The sequence below is a fragment of the Chiloscyllium punctatum genome, chromosome 44, assembly GCF_047496795.1.
Source record: "Chiloscyllium punctatum isolate Juve2018m chromosome 44, sChiPun1.3, whole genome shotgun sequence".
NCBI lineage: Eukaryota > Metazoa > Chordata > Chondrichthyes > Orectolobiformes > Hemiscylliidae > Chiloscyllium > Chiloscyllium punctatum.
This window is the reverse complement of record NC_092782.1, coordinates 27171154-27186522: the sequence shown is the minus strand read 5'-3', so window position 1 is coordinate 27186522 and position 15369 is coordinate 27171154. Positions and strand designations below refer to the sequence as shown.

At 42.0% G+C, this 15369-nt stretch overlaps 1 protein-coding gene across 1 annotated transcript; it reads left to right on the top strand.

The window, feature by feature from the left end:
- Positions 1-12351: 12351 nt before the first annotated feature.
- Positions 12352-14358, top strand: LOC140466604 (SCAN domain-containing protein 3-like). Its single transcript, XM_072562053.1, has 2 exons — positions 12352-13436; positions 14145-14358. The coding sequence occupies exons 1-2, from the start codon at positions 12352-12354 to the stop codon at positions 14356-14358; spliced, it is 1299 nt and encodes a 432-aa protein (XP_072418154.1).
- The last annotated feature ends 1011 nt before the right edge of the window (positions 14359-15369 follow it).

Here is a 15369-nt window from a genome sequence, read left to right as displayed (position 1 = left end):
GTCATTTCTGCCCTGGGAAATAGTCTCTGGCTATCGACTCTATCTATGCCTCTCACTACCTTGTATACCTCAACCAGGTCCCTTCTTCTCCTCGTCTTCTCCAATGAAAAATGTCCGAGCTCAGTCAATCTCTCCTCATAAGACAAGCCCTCCAGTCCAGGCAGCATCCTGGTAAACCTCCTCTGAACCCACTCCAAAGCATCCACATCTTTCTTATAATAGGGCGACCAGAACTGGACACAGTACTCCAAGTGCAGTCTAACCAAAGTTTTATAGAGCTGCAACAAGATCTCACGACTCTTAAACTCAATCCCCCTGTTAATGAAAGCCAAAACACCATATGCTTTCTTAACAACGCTGTCCACTTGGGTGGCCAATTTAAGGGATCAATGTACCTGCACCCCAAGATCCCTCTGTTCCTCCACACTGCCAAGAATCCTATCCTTAATCCTGTACTCGGCTTTCAAATTCGAGCTTCCAAAATGCATCACCTCACATTTATCCAGGTTGAACTCCATCTGCCACCTCTCAGCCCCCACCTCTGCATCCTGTCAATGTCCCGCTGCAGCCTACAACAGCCCTCTATACTGTCAACGATACCTCCAACCTTTGTGTCATCTGCAAACTTGCTGACCCATCCTTCAATCCCCTCATCCAAGTCATTAATAAAAATTACAAACAATAGAGGCCCAATGACAGAGCCCTGTGGAACACCACTCACCACAGACTTCCAAGCAGAATATTTTCTTTCTATTACCACTCGCTGTCTTCTGTTGGCCAGCCAATTCAGTATCCAGACAGCTATGTTCCCCTGAATCCCATTCCTCCTGACCTTCTGAATGAGCCTACCATGGGGAACCTTATTAAATGCCTTGCTGAAGTCCATATACACCACATCCACAGCTCGACCCTCATCAACTTTTCTAGTCACATCCTCAAAGAACTCGATAAGGTTTGTGAGGCATAACCTGCCTCTCACAAAGCCGTGTTGACCGCATTTAATCAAGCCATGCTCTTCCAGATGGTCATAAATCCTATCCCTCAGAATCCTTTCTAACACCTTGCAGACGACAGACATGAGACTTACTGGTCTGTAATTGCTGTGGATTTCCCTATTTCCTTTCTTGAAGAGAGGAATTACATTTGCCTCTCTCCAGTCCTCAGGTACGACTCCAGTGGAGAGCGAGGATGCAAAGATCTTCGCAAGTGGCAAAGCAATCACATTTCTCGTTTCCCAAAGCAGCCGAGGACAAATCTGGTCCGGGCCTGGCGACTTGTCAATCTTAATGTTTGACAAAATTTCCAGCACATCAGCTTCCTCTATCTCTATCCATTCCAGCATGCACACCTGCTCTTCAAAGGTTTCATTCACTACAAAGTTCGATTCTTTTGTAAAGACAGAAGCAAAAAACTCATTTAGGGCTTCCCCTACCTCCTCAGACTCCACACACAAATTCCATATGCTATCCCTGATCAAGCCTACTCTTTCTTTGACCATTCTCTTATTCCTCACATAAGTGAGGAGAGATTTACAAAATCATGAGGGGCATGGATAGGGTAAATAGACAAGGTCTTTTCCCTGGGGTGGGAGAGTCCAGAACTAGGGGGCATAGGTTTAGGGATTTATGTGAAAGATATAAAAGAGACCTAAGGGGCAACATTTTCACTCAGAAGGTGGTGTGTGTATGGAATGAGTTGCCAGAGGAAGTGGTGGAAGCTGGTACAATTGCAGCATTTAAAAGGGTATATGAATAGGAAGGGTTTAGAGGGATATGGACCAAGTGCTGGCAAATGGGACTAGATTAGGTTAGGATATTTGGTCGGCATGGACGAGTTGAACTGAAGGGTCTGTTTCCGTAATGTACATCTCTGCCTCTATGAATGGTCTCTGCAGAATGCTGAAAGGGTTGGGGAGGGAAATATATCTCTGGTGGTAGGGTCTCGTTGTAGGTTGTGAAAATGGCTGAGGATGAGGCGCTGTATCCGGAGATTAGTGGAGTAGAAGGTGAGGACTGGGGGTCCTGTTGTTGTTGCGGTTGGTGGGGCAGGGTTCATGGGCGGAGTTGCCAGAAGTGGAGGTGATGCACTGGAGGGCATTGCTGATCATGTGGGAGGGGAGATTGTAGTCCTTGAAATAGGAGGCTATCTGGGATGTCCTGGAGTGGAATTGCTCCTCCTGGGAGCAGATACAGTGGAGGTGAAGGAAGTGGGAGTAAGGGATAGTGTTGTTACAGGAGTAGGTGAGGGAGTTTGCTGGGAGGAGGTGTAGTCCAGGTAGCTGTAGGAGTTAGTGAGTTTGAAGTAGATATCTGTGTTGAGTCGGTCACCAGACATGGAGATGGAGAGGTCTGGGAAGGGGAGGAAAGTGTCCGAGATGGTCCAGGTGAACTTAAGGTCAGAGGGGAAGGTGTGCGTGAAGTTGATGAACTGTCCTCTCTGACCTATCACTATCACCTGCCCTCCTGCGTCTACCTATCGCCTTCCCAGCCACCTTCCCCCACTCCCCAATTATTTCTCAGCCCTCTCCCACCTCACATTCCTGATGAAGGGCTTATGCCTGAAACATCGACTCTCCTGCTCCTCGGATGCTGCCTGACTTGCTGTGCTTTTCCAGCACCACATGTTTTGACACTGAACTCCAGCATCTGTAATCCTCACTTTCTCTCAGTCTTTATAGCGTCATGAAGGAAGGTAAAGGAAGGGCAGCCAAAACTATAGCTCCCCAAATGACTGAAGATGTAAAGGTTAAAATGGAAGGAGAAAATGACAAATATCAGGTTCATAACATAGTAAGGAACCAGCTAAATCAAAGTACAAGGGAGATTGTAGTCCTTGAAATAGGAGGCTATCTGGTGGGCCAAAGAGAGTATTTGAGAATGAATTAGCAAGTAACATAAAATAAAATTCAAATACTTTTACAAATGCAAATACTAGGAAGGATACACTGGCCTTGGAGGAAGTACAACATAGGTTTACAAGATTTATATCTGGATTTAGGGGATTAAGTTATAAAGAGAGATTACAAATTAGGACTGTTCTCTCTAATCCATGTCAGATACCATATCATTTGCCCTTCACTCCTCCTTAGAACATCTTGACACCAAGAAGAGCTACGTAAGAATCCTACTCATTGACTACAGTTCAGTCTTCAACACTATTATCCCCTCGTGACTGATTACTAAACTTAATGATCTCGGACTAAGCCCCACTCTCTGCAACTAGATCCTCAGCTTCCTGACCCACAGGTCACTATCAGTGAAGACTGGGGACAATATTTCATCCTCACTAACACGCAGCACTGGAGCTCCCTGGGGATGCACATTCAGCCGCCTACTGTATTCACTGTATACCCATGACCGCATCGCCAAATACCTGACTAATGCCATTTACAAATTCACTGATGACATCACCACAATCGGTTGAATCTCAGATGGCAATGAAACAGACTACAGATGGGAGGTGGAAGACTTGGTAAAATGGTGCACTGAGAACAACCCAGCTCTCAATGTTGGCAAAATCAATGAACTCATTAATGACTTTCGGCGGGATGTTACTCATTCCCCCTTAACATTAATAGCACATTACCAGCACAGAGGTGAAATAAGTGGAGAGTGTCAAGCTCCAGGAAATGGTCATCCACAATAAGCTTTCTTGGATTCTCTGTGTGGACGCACTGGTTACAAAGGCCCAATAACGTCTCTTCTTCCTCGGGCAGTTGAGGAAATTTGGCATGACGGCGAATACCCTTGCCAATTTTTATAGGTGCACCATCAAGAGCATTCTGTTTGGATGTATCACTACTTGGTATGGCAACTGTACCATTCAAGATCGGAGACGGTTACAGAGAGTGGTGAACTTGGCCTGGACAATCACAAAGGCCAACCTCCCATCTATGGAATCCATCTACCAGGCCCGAGGTAGATAGGAGAGTGAAGAAGGTATTTGGTATGTTTTCCTTTATTGGTCAGAGTGTTGAGTACGGGAATTGGGAGGTCATGTTGTGGCTGTACAGGACATTGGTTAGGCCACTGTTGGAATATTGCATGCAATTCTGGTCTCCTTCCTATCGGAAAGATGTTGTGAAACTTGAAAGGGTTCAGAAAAGATTTACAAGGATGTTGCCAGGACTGGAGGATTTGAGCTACCAGGGAGAGGCTGAACAGGCTGGGGCTGTTTTCCCTGGAGCGTCAGAAGCTGAGGGGTGACCTTATAGAGGTTTACAAAATTATGAGGGGCATGGATAGGGTAAATAGGCAAAGTCTTTCCCTGGGGTGGGGGAGTTCAGAACTAGAGGGCATAGGTTTAGGATGAGAGGGGAAAGATATAAAAGAGACCTAAGGGGCAACGTTTTCACACAGAGGGTGGTACATGTATGGAATGAGCTGCCAGAGGAAGTGATGGAGGCTGGTACAATTGCAACATTTAAGAGGCATTTAGATGGGTATATGAATAGGAAGGATTTGGGAGGGATATGGGCCGGGTGCTGGCAGGTGGGACTAGATTGGTTTGGGATATCTGGTCAGCATGGACGGGTTGGACTGAAGGATTTGTTTCCATGTTGTACATCTCTATGACTCTATGACTCAATGAAAGGCCACCAGCATTCTCAAAGCTCCATCCCACCTTGGCAATATCAATCTACAACCTCTACCATCAGAGAGAAGGTACAGAAGCCTGAACACACGCCGGTTTTGAAACAGTTTCTATCCTACTGTTGCTAGATTACTGAATGGACTCATAAACCCTTAAGATTTGCTTGTACCTATGTTTTTGTTTTTGCCTCTGTTTACCTATTATTTACTTATCAATGCTAGTTAACTATGAGATCTACCGGTATTGCTCACAAGGCAAAGCTTTTCGCTGTGTCTCGAAACACCTGATAATAAATTAAATTCAATAAAATTTTAGGAAGTTAAGGGGTGATCCGATCAAAGTCTTCATGATATTCACACGAAAAGACAGGGCAGATAAAGACAAACTATTTTCACTGGTTGAGAATTCTAGAATTAGGGGACATAGTTTGAAAATTAGAGTCAGACCATTTAGGTGAGATATTAGGAAGCATTTCTACACAAAATGATAAAAAGTTTAGAACTCCCTTTCACAAATGGCTAGTTGATGCTAGATCTTCTAAAGCTACTATAAATAAACTTTTATTGAGTAAAGTATGAAGGGATATGTGCCAAAGGCAAGTAAATGGAGTTAGGTCACAGTTAACCCATATCTCTTTGTATGGCAGAACAGGCTCTTGGGTCTAAATAGCCAACCTATGTTCCTATGTTTCTAAAAAAGTAGCCAAATAAAGGATGGAATAGAGGACAAAGCCGAATTTCTAAATGAATACCTAGATCTAGTTTCAATGAAGTGGAGGTTGCTGCCAGCATCACTGTAAAGGCAGTAGTGGTTGAAGTACTTAATGGGTCAGCAAGCATTGGATGTTACCCCATCTATTTGAGACCCATTCTAAGATGCTGAGGGAAGTAAGGGTAAAAATTGTGAATGTTCTGACCAAAGTCTTCTAAACATTGTTAGATGTAAGAGCAGTCTCAAGGGACATGGGAATAGGAGCAGGCCAGTGAATCCTCAAACCAATTGTGCCATTCACAAAAATTGTGACTGATCCAAAAATGGATTCTGTATATCTGTCTTTGCCCCATGACCCTTCATGCTGTTGGTTAACAAAACCTATCAATTTCAGTTTCACAATTAACAAATGACCTAGCATCAATTTCTTTTTGCGAAAGAGAGAGTTTTAAACCCAAACATGTAAGTAGAAAGCAGGAATTTTCAGCAGTTCTTTGCCCGATGCCCACTGAAGATATTACCTAGTATGGTGACGAAACATCTAGAAATGAACCTTCAAGCTCAGCGAGCAAACCTACATCCAAAAGGGAGTTTTAAAATTCGATTATCCCTTGCATTAACTGTGTTTCTGGTTTCACCCTGGAAAGTTTGGTTCTAACTTTTAGTTTTTTTGCCCTATTTTGAGACTCTGTAAGTAACATAATGCCTCATTGGGGAGTGTATTGGAAATTAAGCTCCACTATTCCTGGTGATGTCACAGAAGTTAAAGGTTTTATAAAAATACACAGAACACCCAATTTGCATGTCTTTTTAGCCTCAGGTTAATAGAAAGCATGGATCAGGTTTCTGCATTTATCAAGAATTACTATTCATTACAAATAAATAGATTCAAACTACAGAAAAACAATTATTAACAGTCCAACATACAAATCTACTAGTTAACAACTCTAACCCATTATAAACATTCCTTTTTCACACATATACAGACAGACACAAAAGAAGTGGATGTTATGGGTGGAGGAAAAGATTAAGAAGGCAAATCAGTGGTCCCTGTTCACAGGGTTTGCTGAGATGATCCTTTTGCTGACTAGAATGCTGCTTTGCAGGAGCACAGGGTGACTGGTTCTTGTCCTCTTGATTAGAAATTACTGCAAACAGCAACAGGGTGAGAGGAATTAAATTGGCTATCTTCAGTCTTTAAATGATTTTTTGCTGCAGAGCAATGGTCTGCTGGCTTCGGCCTGAACATTCCTGCGTTAATTTGCTCAGCTATCTGGGAATCAATCACATATATACAGTATTGAGATGCAGGTATCTTTTTGACATCAATAACTGATCATTAGTTCACAGACCAATCAGCTGTGTGTTCCTGACCAAAGCTCCACTTGTTCATAGGCACTGGATCTAACATGTCTGTATCTAAAATTTCTCCACTTCTTAAACCAATAGCTGTGTAAAGGGCACTTATGAGTGTCAGGTAACTTGCTTTTGAACAGTACAGTAATCCTTCAACAATCATTGGCTTTTAAACCAGCTCTTTTCCCATTTCATTCACAATGAAAAATACAGAAAAAGAAGGTATGAACCTTACAGCAGTATAACTTGACTGAAAGAGAGACAGGACTGGCAGCTGAATGTCCCTGGATTTAGATGCTTCTGGTGTGATATACAGGGAGATAAAAGGGGTGGGGCAAGTTGTGTTACTGGTAAAGGAGTTTCTCACATTTGTACTGAGGGAGGAACATCAGAGGACTCGTGCAGTGAGGCAATATGGGTACAACTCAGGAGTAGGAAAGATGAAATCACAATGCTGGGGGTGTACTACAGACCTCCCAACAGCCAGTGGGAGATAGAGGAGAGAATATATAGACATATTTTGGGAAGATGTAAAAACAGCAGGGTTGTTGTGGTGAGTGATTTTAACTTCTCTCATATTGACTGGGACTCACTACGTGCTAGGGGCTTAGATGGGGCAGAATTTGTAAGGACCATTCAGGAGGGACTCTTGACACAAAATATCTACAGTCCAATCAGGGAAGGGGCTATACTGGAGCTGGTTTTGGGAAGTCTGCCTGGCCAGGGTAGTGAAGTTTGGGTGGGGGAGCTTTTCAGGAATAGTGACCATAATACGATGAGTTTTAAGATAGTCATGGAAAGGGTTAATAGCAGTCTTCGGGTGAAGGAGTTAAATTGAGGGAAGGCGAACTACAATAATATTTGACAGGAACTGGGGAATTTTGATTGGAGGCAGCTGTTTGAGGATAAATTGGACACGCTGGAGTATTTCAAACAACAATTGAAAAGCGTTCAGGAGTGGCACTTTCCTGCGAGAATGAAGGATAGGTATGGCAAGTTACGTGAACCTTGGATGACCAAGGATGTTATGACCTTGGTCAGAAAGAAAAAGGAAACATCCATAAGGTCTCAGAGTGTGGGAACTGATGAAGCCCTTGACGCATATAAGGAAAGTAAGAAAGAACTTCTAAAAGGGGTCATGAAAAATCATTAGCAAACAGGATTAAGGAGAATCCCAAAGCTTTTTATACATGTATAAAAAGCAAGAGGGTAGACAGGGAAAGAGTTAGCCCACTCAAGGACAAAGGAGGGAATCTATGTGTGGAGCCAGAAAAAATAGGTGAGATTCTAAATGAATAATTTTTGTCAGTATTTGCCAAAGAGATGGAATTGGTGGAGGATGATCTCAGAAAAGGGAGTGTCGAGTTTCTAAGCCAAGTTGTTATTAAAAAGGAAGAGGTGTTGTCCGTGTTAAAAAGTATTAAGGTAGATAATTCCCTGGGTCCTGATGGGATCTATCCCAGAATATTGATCAAGGCAAGGGAACAGATTGCTGGAACATTGACAAACATCTTAGTATCCTCTTTGACCATGGGTGAGGTCCCAGAGGACAAGAGAACAGCCAGTGTTGTCCCACTGCTCAAGAAGGTTAGCAGGGATAAACTGGGAAATTACAGGGCTCTGAGTCTCACATCGGTGGTAGAGAAACTATTGGAAAAGATTCTCAGGGAAAAGTTCCATTCGCATTTCGAAGCAAATGGACTTATTAGTGATAGACAGCATGGTTTTGTGTTGGGGGAGATCATGCCTCACTAATTTGATCAAAGTTCTTTGAGGAGGTGACGAAGATGATTGATGAGGGAAAAGCAGTTGATTTTGTCTACATGGACTTCAGTAAAGCCTTTGACAAGGTCCTTCATGGCAGACTTGTACAAAAGATTAAATCACATGGCATCGGGAGTGAGCTGGCAAAATGGAAATAGAACTGGCTCAGTCATAGGAGACAGAAGGTAGTGGTGGAAGGATGCTTTTTGGAATAGTAAGGAAGAGTTTAAGAGATGTGACAGACAGGTTTTTTACACAAAGGATGGTGAGTCAGAGGAGGTGGCAGAAGCAAATACAATAGCAACATTCAAGATGCACCCAGACAAATACATGAATAGGAAGGGAATAGAGGGATACGGATCCTGTAATTTTAGCATGGAAGGACAAAAATATGGTACCGTGGGCTTGGAGGGCCAAAAGGCCTGTTCCTGTGCTGTATTTTCCTTTGTTCCATAAATAATTTATTTTTATTTATTCTATCTCAGTGGAAAGGCAAATTGTGAGGAGGATGGTAACAGTTTACAGAGAGGTTTAGATTAGATTAGATTACTTACAGTGTGGAAACAGGCCCTTCTGCCCAACAAGTCCACACCGCCCCGCCGAAGCGTAACCCACCCATACCCCTACATCTACCCCTTTACCTAACACTCCGGGCAATTTAGCATGGCCAATTCACCTGACCTGCACATCTTTGGAGTGTGGGAGGAAACCGGAGCACCCGGAGGAAACCCACGCAGACACGGGGAGAATGTGCAAACTCCACACAGACAGTTGCCCAAGGCGGGAATTGAACCCGGGTCTGTGGCGCTGTGAGGCAGCAGTGCTAACCACTGTGCCACCGTGCCGCCCACATTGATTGGTTATGGACAAAACTTTGGCAAATGGATTATAATGTAGGAAAATTGGAAGTTGTTAATCTTGGAAAGGAGAACAAAAGAACGGTATTATTTAAATGAAAGAAAAACTGCAGAAAGCTACAACACAAAGGGACTTGAGGGTATTTGTACAGGAAACACAAAGCACACAGGTGGAGCAGGTAATCAGGAAGGCTAATGGAAGATTGGCTCTTATTTCAAGGGGGTGAGAGCATAAGTGTGGGAAAGTGTTACTGCAACTGTATAAGGTACGATACAGCCATATCTACTGTCTGCTTTGGTTCCCTTATTTAAGGGAAGATATCATTTCAGTGGAGGCAGTGGAGTGAAAGTTCACTAGGCTGACCTTTGGTATGGAGGGATTGTCTTATGAGCAAAGCCTGAAGAGGTTAGGACTCTAATCATTGCAGTTTAGAAGAATGAGAGGTGATCTCACTGAGACATATTGGATTCTTAAGGGGTTTGACAAGGTAAATGCTGAAAGGATTTTTTCCCCTAGTGGGAGAGTCTTGAACCATAGGGCAAAGTCTCAGAACAATTGAGTGCCAATTTAAGACTGAGATGAGAAGGAATTACTTCTCTGATGGTGGTGAAAGTTTTGCAACGCATTGCTGCAGAGAACTGTGGTGGGAGAGTCCTTGTGTATTGTTATGGTGGAGGTAGATTCCTGACAAGTAGGGGAATCAAGGTTTACATGTGGAAGACAGGAAAGCAGGTGTGATGAGTATTGGGTTAGCCATGGTCCTATTGAATGGATCAGGCTCAAGGGGGTGAACAGCCTACCCCTAATTCTATTTCCGATGGTCTATCTCTTCCTCCTAACATCTTAAAAATTACAAATTACCCCTTTCTGTCAAAAGTAAATCCGAACTACATCCCCTCCAAGGCCAATATATCCTACATAAAGTGCAGTACTCAGAACTGCTCATATATATCGAATGTGACCTAACTAGAGCTTGACCATCACTTTTTCTTCTCAACTAAAGGCCAGCATTCCAGGAGCCTTTTTGCTAATCTTTTCTCACTTGGTCATGATATCTTAATGATCTGTGTACCTGAATCCTCAAGTCGCTATTGACTTTCACTGTTTCTACATTTTAACTAACTAGAAAGTGCTTTATAGGTACAAAGTGGAAAACCTCACAACTGTCTATGTTAAAATCCATCTCCCACAGCTTTATCCATTCACTATAATTTCTTGCTTCCATCGACATTGCTGACAATATCATTTAACATTGTTTCAACAGCAAATGTGGGCACGCAGCTCCCTATTCCATCATTGAGTGTATAGTTGAGACTTCAACACAAAAACTTGACGGACACGAGACACAAACTGCCAGATAGAGGTCATGAAGGGGTGATGGCCTAGTGGTATTATTACTGGATTGCTAATCCAGAAACACAGGAGACCTGGGTTTGAATCCTGCCATGATAGACGACAGCATTTTTATTCCATTTTTAAAAATCTGGAATTAAGAGTCTGATGGTGACCATGAAACAATTCTTGATTGTCAGGAAAACAAAGCCATTTTGTTCACTAGTATTCTTTAGGGAAGGAAACTGCCATTCTTTCCTGGTTTGGACTATATGCAACTGCAGACTCACAGCAATTTGGTCAATTCTTAATTGCCCTCTGGGGTGGACAATAAAAGCTAGCCTAGCCAGCGATGCCCTCATCCTGTGGATGAATAAAAGAACAGATAATTATCAATTTACATCTTCTTCCCTTTCAGTTAGCCAATGTCCTGACAGCATTTGCCCAATGAGGGGCTGCGTCAAATGCCATTTTAAAGTCCATGTAAAAATACCTATAAATAATCCTCTGTCCACTACTTTAGTCACTGTGTCAAAAAATCAATCAGGTTCTTCAAGAATAATTGAATGTTTGTAGACCTTTGTTGTCTATCTTTGATCAGCTGTTGAGATGCTCAGTCACCCTTCCTTTAAGTAGAGGTTCTTGCAATTTCCTGATGACAAATGATAGCAAACTGATCTGTATTTCATTCATTCCCTCCCCTAAATAGCAGAGTGAGAAGTACAATTTTCTAATCTAAAGGAATATTGAGTAGGTTGAAGTTAGGATATCTACAATGTTCTCACCTACAGACCCAGGTAGGAAATTGGCAGTTTAAATTTAACATGAAGAGGTGTGAAGCAATGAATTTTGGTTGGAAGGTCAAGGAGAGGCAATACAATGTATGCAATTGCAAGAAGATCTCATGGTATACATGCACAAATCTTTGAAGGTGACAGGACTACTTGAGGAGAGTCCTTGATCTTATGCTTCAAGGAATAGAATATGAAAGCAAGGACATTATAAAGCACTGGTTAGGTCTCAGCTGGAATATTCTGGCCAGCTTAAAACATTTCCCTTTAAGAAAAATGTCATGGTTTTCGAATGAATAGAAGGCAAATCAACTAGATTGTCATCAAGGAAGGAAGACTATGTGTATGTTAAAAATCTACAGGAAGTGAGGTCGTTCTCATTAAAACAGAGAATGTTAAGGGATGTTTTGATAGAAGTGTTCAAATTCATGATTGGTTACTCTAGGGCAGGGTTTCTCCACGGGGGCAGAAACGCCCCCTGAGGTGCGTTTGCCTTCCGTCGGTGGGCATTGAAGTCAAAGGGGGCACTGAACGACTTTGTAGAGAGCTTACCAATCACTTGGAAGACTGCTGTGTCCTTGAAGGACATCGCTGTGTGCAGACGGATAATTGCATAACACGAGTCTGTTATTTTCCCTGCACCCATGGAGGCGTGCAGTCTGATTGGTTGCTGTGTTATTATTGATCGTCTTCTCTGTGAATGGCGAACCATTTGAACTTGTTCGCAGTTGGCACTGATTCTACTGCCGAGATCAATATCACCTAACTCGTGTCGTTTCTAGGAAGACGAAACACCAGCTTTTCAACTGTTCTACCGGGTGGCAGAATGAATGCACATTACAGCTAATTAGCCAATCAAATTTTGCCGCTTGTCTGAGCGTCTTAAAATTATCGTGATAAGGTAATACCCATGATTCCATCAGGGTATTTGAACGACAGTGTAAAAATGGCCTCAACGAGTAAGAAAAAGTGCAGGCAGCATAGCATGGACTATTTGAGATATGGCTTTATTCAATCTCCATCTAATAAGCAGTTACCACTGTGCTTGCTTTGTGAACAAAGTTTTTCCAATGAGGCCATGAAGCCTTCCCATCTTATTAAACATTTGGAAAAAAAACACAGTGACAAAAAGGACAAAGATTTGGCATATTTTCAAACACTAAAGAATAAATTCAATCAACGACCAATGATTTCCACAGTTTTTTCAAAGATGGGAGCCACAAATGTGGATGGCCTTGTGGCATCATACAACATAGCGAAGCTAATTGCAAAATGTGGTAAACCTCATTCCGTGGGTGAATCGTTGGTGCCTCCAGCTATTGCCGAAGTATTATCAACTGTGCTACATCAGGAACCATCAATGACTATCAAGCGTATTCCTCTTAGCAACAATTCCATGAGAAGGCGCATCGATGAAATGGCTTCAAATGTTGAGGATAAATTATGTTTCCTTTTGATATTGAAAGAAATCGTCTTACAAATTTATGAAAGTACTATATGCAGAAATCAAGCTTTACTTTTGAGGTATGTACGTTTCATCGACAAAAATGAAATACGAGAAGAACTACTTTTTGCTCTGGATCTACCGACAGATACCAAAGGTAAGACTATCTTCGACTGTGTCAAGGATTATTTTGATAAAAAGTCTGTTACCCTCAAAAACATTGTTGCTTGTGCTACAGATGGCGCGTGTGCTATAACTGGCCAACATCGGGGATTTGACGCATTATTAAAGAGAGAAGTGCCACATGTTTTCACAGTACACTGCATTATCTATCGGCAGCATCTGGTTGCAAAGAAACTTAGTGAAGCCCTCAACCATTCTCTACAAGTGGTGATACATGGCGTAAATTATATAAAGAGACATGCTCTGAATGAACGACTTCTCTGCCAACTCTGTAAAGACAATGAAGATGAATTTCTGCAATCGCTGATACACACAGAAGTGAGATGGCTCTTGAAAGGAAAATGCCTCAATCGTTTCCATGAACTGTTTGATTCTATCATTGAATTTAACAAGGATGTTGCCTGGTATGGTAGGAAGATCCTATGAGGAAAGGCTGAGGCACTTGGGGTTGTTTTCATTGGAGAAAAGAAGGTTTAGGGGTGACTTGATAGAGGTGTAAAAGATGATTAGGGGGTTAGATAGGGTTGACAGTGAGAACCTTTTTCCATGTATGGAGTCAGCTATTACAAGGGGGCATAGCTTTAAATTAAGGGGGGGTAGATATAGGACTGATGTTAGGGGTAGGTTCTTCACTCAGCGAGTCGTAAGTTCATAGAATGCCCTGCCAGTAGCAGTGGTGGACTCTCCTTCTTTATGGGTATTTAAGCGGGCATTGGATAGGTATATGGAGGATAGTGGGTTAGTGTAGGTTAGGTGGGCTTGGGTCAGCGCAACATCGAGGGCCGAAGGGCCTGTACTGCGCTGTATTCTTCTATGTTCTATGTTCTATGAATTCCTACACAGAAATAATGAAAACCTTTGTATGAAAGCCGAAACCGTAAAACACGACTATTTTCGATAAGTGTAATTCGCTGATCATGCAGATACAAGGAGATAATGTGAGTTTCATAAAAGCAAGGAATGCTGTTACATCTTTTATTGTACAACTTAATCTCTTTCATCGGAATGTCAGTCATTGTGAGTTTTACTAGTTCCCGAGTTTAAACCATATCGCGGAGGATGGTACTGATGATCAATTACTTATCTACTCCACTCACGTTCATGTACTGCAGCATGATACGAACCTATGATTTGCTGATCTTATCGAGGTGGAGATCTCTGTGGCTGACTGACCCCTTTATCTCATGTACAGAAGATATGGACATTCACCTTCAGGAAGAAATGATCGAGCTCCAAAATGACACTGCAATGAAATTCGGTTTTCGCAAATGGGTGGGCTCTTTTTTTGGATTCAAGATGCCACCCGATGTCATTTCCCGCTATTAAGCGAAGAGGCGAAGTAGTTTGCACGACCATTTCCTACCTCTTTTTTGGTTGAGAAAGGATTCAGTGCCGTCACTAGAATACAAGATAAGACCCGCAATCGCATGGATGTTGTTCAGTGCGGTGACCCTGAGATTGCTTTTGACAAAAATTGAACCAGATGTATATGATTTAGCAAGACAACATGAACCACAAGGATCATATTGACTATTTTGCTATCACAGACGAAATTTTATACAGAGTGAGCCAAAAATAGGTGGACAATAAGCACAGTAATAAATGATAACATTTAGTTTTTGTTGCATATAAAACATATTTCACAAAGGTTTTCCGTTTTCAGCATTGCAGTGTCTTGCAGTTATATGTGCAAAAATAGACTTTGGTGATTTGGGGGCATTGCATGATTTCAAGGATAAGAAGGGGGCGTTGAATACGGAAAGATTGAGAAACACTGCTCTAGGGCATAAGAATAAGAGGTGAGATGAGAGAAAAAGCAAGTTATTATGGTCAAGAGCATACAGCCTGAAAGAGTGATGGAACCAGACACATTAATAACATTCAAAAGGAAATTGTGTAAGTATTTAAATAAAAGCTAGGATTCATAGGTGAGGTACTAATTGGATAGCTCTTTCTATGAGTTTGCAAGGGTTGAATGGCCCCCTTTTGTGTTGCTTTGAACTAATAACTCACACCCTTTGCTGCTTAAGTGGAACAAACCCAGTTTGTTCAAACTAAATTCTTGCATTTTATTTCATTTAAAATTCTAATGCCCATATGTATATAAATTCACCAAAGTTGCAGTTACCCAGTACCACTTCAATTTATACTGATCTTGTAAAACTAAATACTGTACACTGTTGTGTCCCATTAATGAAACTGGTGTTCTAAGGTTGCACCAAGATCTTCTTAGCTAATGCTGTTTCAGTTGCATTTGTTATTTTTACTGCACTATCACCAACTTATTCAATTTAATCTTATGATATCTGTACATAATCACTGTTACTTCCCAGACAG

Coding starts and splice junctions, on each gene's coding strand:
- LOC140466604 (XM_072562053.1), top strand. CDS start 12,352: ATGGCCTCAACGAGTAAGAAAAAGTGCAGGCAGCATAGCATGGACTAT. Junction 13,437..14,144: donor TTTAACAAGGATGTTGCCTG/GTATGGTAGGAA, acceptor CATGTACTGCAG/CATGATACGAACCTATGATT.